Source organism: Mustelus asterias, unplaced genomic scaffold, assembly GCF_964213995.1.
Source record: "Mustelus asterias unplaced genomic scaffold, sMusAst1.hap1.1 HAP1_SCAFFOLD_1011, whole genome shotgun sequence".
Taxonomy (NCBI): Eukaryota; Metazoa; Chordata; class Chondrichthyes; order Carcharhiniformes; family Triakidae; genus Mustelus; species Mustelus asterias.
In genome coordinates, this window is record NW_027590956.1 from 132,080 (window position 1) to 138,079 (window position 6,000).

At 65.9% G+C, this 6,000-nt stretch overlaps 1 protein-coding gene across 1 annotated transcript in view; it reads left to right on the plus strand.

Annotated features, from left to right (window-relative positions):
• LOC144487738 (myosin-10-like) overlaps positions 1-676 on the plus strand; it is a 67,187-nt gene extending 66,511 nt beyond the window's left edge. The window contains exon 5 of the mRNA XM_078205810.1: positions 469-676. Within this exon, the coding sequence (XP_078061936.1) occupies positions 469-676 (208 nt within the window). The remainder of the gene's footprint in view (positions 1-468) is intronic.
• Positions 677-6,000: the final 5,324 nt, after the last annotated feature.

The following is a 6,000-nucleotide window of genomic DNA, read 5'->3' on the forward strand; positions in this document are numbered from 1 at the left end:
GGAACTGTGCACGGTGCTCCCAGTGTGGTGTAACCGAGGGATACGGAGACTGGAACTGTGCACGGTGCTCCCAGTGTGGTCTAACCGAGGGATACGGAGACCGGAACTGTGCACGGGGCTCCCAGTGTGGTCTAACCGAGGGATATGGAGACCGGAACTGTGCACGGTGCTCCCAGTGTGGGTCTAACCGAGGGATATGGAGACCGGAACTGTGCACGGTGCTCCCAGTGTGGTCTAACCGAGGGATATGGAGACCGGAACTGTGCACGGTGCTCCCAGTGTGGGTCTAATGGAGGTATTACTCGTGACAATGTTTTGCTGTGTTGTGAATGTTGGTGATTTGCCGTGCCCTGTCCGCGCACTCGGGAGTTGGGAAGCTGGCTGACTGGGACTTGTGTTGGCTCTGAGGGAGAGGGGAGGGTTGTGGGGGACTCGATGCATAAACCTTGTCCATTTGCATCCTGACAGCGGCGAGTCCGGAGCTGGCAAGACTGAGAACACCAAGAAGGTTATTCAGTACCTCGCACACGTGGCTTCATCGCACAAGGGCCACAAGGACCACGCTGCCCCTGTGAGTACCTCCACACCTGTACGCATGCCAGGTCCCAGCGGGACTGTTCATTACCAGCCTCCAGAGTCAGGGGGAGAGGAGATGGAGGGTCAGCCACCTGCTTAACCTGCTGCAGTTCCGTGTGGTGTAGGTACACCCACAGTGCTGTTAGGGAGGGATCTCTACGATTGTTTCAGAGGACAGTTTCAGAGAGATGTGGGTAGGGCTCAGGTCAGCACGCTTGCGCTTCATTTCGCTTGCGCTATTGCATTCGTGCTCGCTCAGGCTGTTGTGTTCGCGCTGTCGCATTCGCTCGCATTCGCACACACTCGCGCGCTGCTGTCGCGTTTGCACTCTGCGTTCGCACGCTGCTGTCGCGGTGGACTCTGCGTTTGCAATCGCCCGCTCCTGTCGTGTTTGCGCTCGCGCGCTTGTGTCGTGTTTGCACTCGCGCGTTCCTGTTGCGTTTGCGCTCGCGCGCTCCTGTTGCGTTTGCGCTCGTGCGCTTGTGTCGTGTTTGTGCTTGCGCGCTCCTGTTGCATTTGTGCTCGTGCGTTCCTGTTGCGTTTGCGCTCGCGCGCTCATGTCGTGTTTGCGCTCGCGCGCTCCTGTCGCGTTGGCGCTCGCACGTTCCTGTTGCATTTGCGCTCGCGCGCCCCTGTCGTGTTTGTGCTCGCGCGCTCCTGTCGCGTTTGTGCTTGCGCGTTCCTGTCGCGTTTGTGCTTGCGCGTTCCTGTCGCGTTTGTGCTCGCCCGCTCCTGTCGCGTTTGTGCTTCCGCGTTCCTGTCGCGTTTGTGCTTGCGCGCTCCTGTCGCGTTTGTGCTCGTGCGCTCCTGTTGCGTTTGCGCTCGCGCGCTTCTGTCGTGTTTGTGCTCGCGCGCTCCTGTTGCATTTGCGCTCGCGCGCTCATGTCGTGTTTGCGCTCGCGCGCTCATGTCGTGTTTGCGCTCGCGCGCTCATGTCGTGTTTGCGCTCGTGCGCTCCTGTCGTGTTGGCGCTCGCACGTTCCTGTTGCATTTGCGCTCGCGCGCCCCTGTTGTGTTTGCGCTCGTGCGCCCCTGTTGTGTTTGCGCTCGCGCGCCCATGTCGTGTTTGCGCTCGCACGCTCATGTCGTGTTTGCGCTCGCGCGCTCATGTCGTGTTTGCGCTCGCGCGCTCCTGTCGTGTTGGCGCTCGCACGTTCCTGTTGCATTTGCGCTTGCGCACCCCTGTTGCGTTTGCGCTCGTGCGCTCATGTCGTGTTTGCGCTCGCGCGCTCATGTCGTGTTTGTGCTCGCGCGCTCGTGTCGCATTGGCGCTCGCGCGCTCCTGTTGCATTTGCGCTCGCGCGCTCCTGTTGCGTTTGTGCTCGCGCGCTCCTGTCGCGTTTGTGCTTGCGCGCTCCTGTCGCATTTGTGCTCGCCCGCTCCTGTCGCGTTTGTGCTCGCGCGCTCCTGTCGCGTTTGTGCTCGCGCGCTCCTGTCGCGTTGGCGCTCGTGCGCTTCTGTTGCGTTTGCGATCGCCCGCTCATGTCGTGTTTGCGCTCGCGCGCTCCTGTCGCGTGTGCTCTCCCGCGCTCCTGTCGCATGTGCTCTCGCGCGCTCCTGTTGCGTTTGCGCTCGCACGCTCCTGTCGTGTTTGTGCTCGCGCGCTCCTGTCGCATTTGTGCTCGCGCGCTCGTGTCGCATTTGTGCTCGCGCGCTCCTGTCGCGTTTGTGCTCGCGCGCTCCTGTCGCGTTTGTGCTCGCGCGCTCGTGTCGCGTTTGTGCTCGCGCGCTCCTGTCGCGTTGGCACTCGCGCGCTCCTGTCGCGTTGGCACTCGCGCGCTCCTTTCGCGTTTGTGCTCGCGCGCTCGTGTCGCGTTTGTGCTCGCGCGCTCGTGTCGCGTTTGTGCTCGCGTGCTCCTGTCGCGTTGGCACTCGCGCGCTCCTGTCGCGTTGGCACTCACGCGCTCCTGTCGCGTTGGCACTCGCGCGCACCTGTCGCGTTGGCACTCGCGCGCTCCTGTCGCGTTGGCACTCGCGCGCTCCTGTCGCGTTGGCACTCGCGCGATCCTGTCGCGTTGGCACTCGCGCGCTCCTGTCGCGTTGGCACTCGCGCGCTCCTGTCGCGTTGGCGCTCGCGCGCTCCTGTCGCGTTGGCGCTCGCGCGCTCCTGTCGCGTTGGTGCTCGCGCGCTCCTGTCGCGTTGGCGCTCGTGTGCTCCTGTCGCGTTGGCACTCGCGCGCTCCTGTCGCGTTGGCGCTCGCGCGCTCCTGTCGCGTTGGCGCTCGCGCGCTCCTGTCGCATTGGCGTTCGCGCGCTCCTGTCATGTTTGCGCTCGCGCGCTCCTGTCATGTTTGCGCTCGCGCGCTCCTGTCATGTTTGCGCTCACGCGCTCCTGTCGCTTGTGCTCTCGCGTGCTCTCGCGTTTGCGCTCGCGTGCTCCTGTCGCTTGTGCTCTCCCGCGCTCCTGTCGCGTTTGCGCTCGCGCGCACCTGTCGCTTGTGCTCTCCCGCGCTCCTGTCATGTTTGCGCTCGCGCGCTCTTGTCGCTTGTGCTCTCCCGCGCTCCTGTCGCGTTTGCGCTCGCGCGCTCCTGTCGCTTGTGCTCTCCCGCGCTCCTGTCGCGTTTGCGCTCGCGCGCTCCTATCATGTTTGCGCTCGCGCGCTCCTATCATGTTTGCGCTCGCGCGCTCCTATCATGTTTGCGCTCGCGCGCTCCTGTCGCGTTTGCGCTCGCGCGCTCCTGTCGCTTGTGCTCTCCCGCGCTCCTGTCATGTTTGCGCTCGCGCGCTCGTGTCGCTTGTGCTCTCCCGCGCTCCTGTCGCGTTTGCGCTCGCGTGCTCCTGTCGCGTTTGCGTTCGCGCGCTCCTGTCGCATTTGTGCTTGCCCGCTCCTCTCGCGTTTGTGCTCGCGCGCTCCTGTCGCGTTTGTGCTTGCGCGCTCCTGTCGCGTTTGTGCTCGCGCGCTCCTGTCGCGTTTGTGCTCGCGCGCTCCTGTCGCATTGGCGCTCGCGTGCTCCTGTCGCGTTGGTACACGCGCACTCCTGTCGCATTGGCGCTCGCGCGCTCCTGCCGCGTTTGCGCTCGCGCGCTCCTGTCGCTTGTGCTCTCCCGCGCTCCTGTCATGTTTACAGGAGCGCGCTCGTGTCGCTTGTGCTCTCCCGCGCTCCTGTCGCGTTTGCGCTCGCGTGCTCCTGTCGCGTTTGCGTTCGCGCGCTCCTGTCGCATTTGTGCTCGCCCGCTCCTCTCGCGTTTGTGCTTGCGCGCTCCTGTCGCGTTTGTGCTTGCGCGCTCCTGTCGCGTTGGCGCTCGCGCGCTCCTGTCGCGTTGGCACTCGCGCGCTCCTGTCGCATTGGCGCTCGCGCGCTCCTGTCGCGTTGGTACTCGCGCACTCCTGTCGCATTGCCGCTCACGCGCTCCTGTCGCGTTGGCACTCGCGCGCTCCTGTCGCGTTGGCGCTCGCGCGCTCCTGTCGCGTTTGTGCTCGCGCGCTCCTGTCGCGTTGGCACTCGCGCGCTCCTGTCACATTGGCGCTCGCGCGCTCCTGTCGCGTTGGCACTCGCGCGCTCCTGTCGCATTGGCGCTCGCGCGCTCCTGTCGCATTGGCGCTCGCGCGCTCCTGTCGCGTTGGCACTCGCGCGCTCCTGTCGCATTGGCGCTCGCGTGCTCCTGTCGCATTGGCGCTCGCGTGCTCCTGTCGCATTGGCGCTCGCGTGCTCCTGTCGCATTGGCGCTCGCGTGCTCCTGTCGCTTGTGCTCTCACGCGCTCCTGTCGCGTTGGCACTCGCGTGCTCCTGTCGCGTTGGCACTCGCGCGCTCCTGTCGCATTGGCGTTCGCGCGCTCCTGTCGCGTTTGTGCTCGCGCGCTCCTGTCGCATTGGTACTCGCGCGCTCCTGTCGTGTTTGTGCTCGCGCGCTCCTGTCGCGTTGGCGCTCGCGCGCTCCTGTCGTGTTTGTGCTCGCGCGCTCCTGTCGCGTTGGCGCTCGCGCGCTCCTGTCGAGTTGGCGCTCGCGCGCTCCTGTCGCGTTGGCACTCGCGCGCTCCTGTCACATTGGCGCTCGCGCGCTCCTGTCGCGTTGGTGCTCGCGCTCTCCTGTCGCATTGGCGCTCGCGTGCTCCTGTCGCATTGGCGCTCGCGCGCTCCTGTCGCGTTGGCACTCGCGCGCTCCTGTCGCATTGGCGCTCGCGCGCTCCTGTCGCGTTGTACTCGCGCGCTCCTGTCGCATTGGCGCTCGCGTGCTCCTGTCGCATTGGCGCTCGCGCGCTCCTGTCGCATTGGCGCTCGCGCGCTCCTGTCGCGTTTGCGCTCGCGCGCTCCTGTCGTGTTGGCACTCGCGCGCTCCTGTCGCATTGGCGCTCGCGTGCTCCTGTCGCGTTGGCACTCGCGCGCTCCTGTCGCGTTTGCGCTCGCGCGCTCCTGTCGCGTTTGCGCTCGCGCGCTCCTGTCGCGTTGGCACTCGCGCGCTCCTGTCGCGTTTGCGCTCGCGCGCTCCTGTCGCGTTGGCACTCGCGCGCTCCTGTCGCATTGGCGCTCGCGTGCTCCTGTCGCATTGGCGCTCGTGCACTCCTGTCGCGTTGGCATTCGCGCGCTCCTGTCGCATTGGCGCTCGCGCGCTCCTGTCGCATTGGCGCTCGCGCACTCCTGTCGCGTTGGCACTCGCGCGCTCCTGTCATGTTTGCGCTCGCGCGCTCCTGTCGCGTTGGCGCTCGCTCGCTCCTGTCGCTTGTGCTCTCCCGTGCTCCTGTCGCGTTTGCGCTCGCGTGCTCCTGTCGCTTGTGCTCTCGCGCGCTCCTGTCGCATTTGTGCTCGCCCGCTCCTGTCGCGTTTGTGCTCGCGCGCTCCTGTCGCGTTTGTGCTCGCGCGCTGCCTGTCGCGTTTGTGCTCGCGTGCTCCTGTCGCGTTGGCGCTCGCGCGCTCCTGTTGCGTTTGCGCTCGCCTGCTCATGTCATGTTTGCGCTCGCGCGCTCCTGTCGCGTGTGCTCTCCTGCGCTCCTGTCGCATGTGCTCTCGCGCGCTCCTGTCGCGTGTGCTCTCCTGCGCTCCTGTCGCATGTGCTCTCGCGCGCTCCTGTTGCGTTTGTGCTCGCGCGCACCTGTCGCGTTTGTGCTCGCGCGCTCCTGTCGCGTTTGTGCTCGCGCGCTCCTGTCGCATTTGTGCTCGCGCGCTCATGTCGTGTTTGTGCTCGCGCGCTCGTGTCGCGTTTGCACTCGCGCGCTCGTGTCGCGTTTGCACTCGCACGCTCGTGTCGTGTTGGCACTCGCGCGCTCCTGTCGCATTGGCACTCGCGCGCTCCTGTCGCATTGGCGCTCGCGCGCTCCTGTCGCATTGGCGCTCGCGCGCTCCTGTCATGTTTGCGCTCGCGCGCTCCTGTCGCTTGTGCTCTCGCGTGCTCCTGTCGCGTTTGCGCTCGCGTGCTCCTGTCGCTTGTGCTCTCCCGCGCTCCTGTCGCGTTTGCGCTCGCGCGCTCCTGTCGCTTGTGCTCTCCCG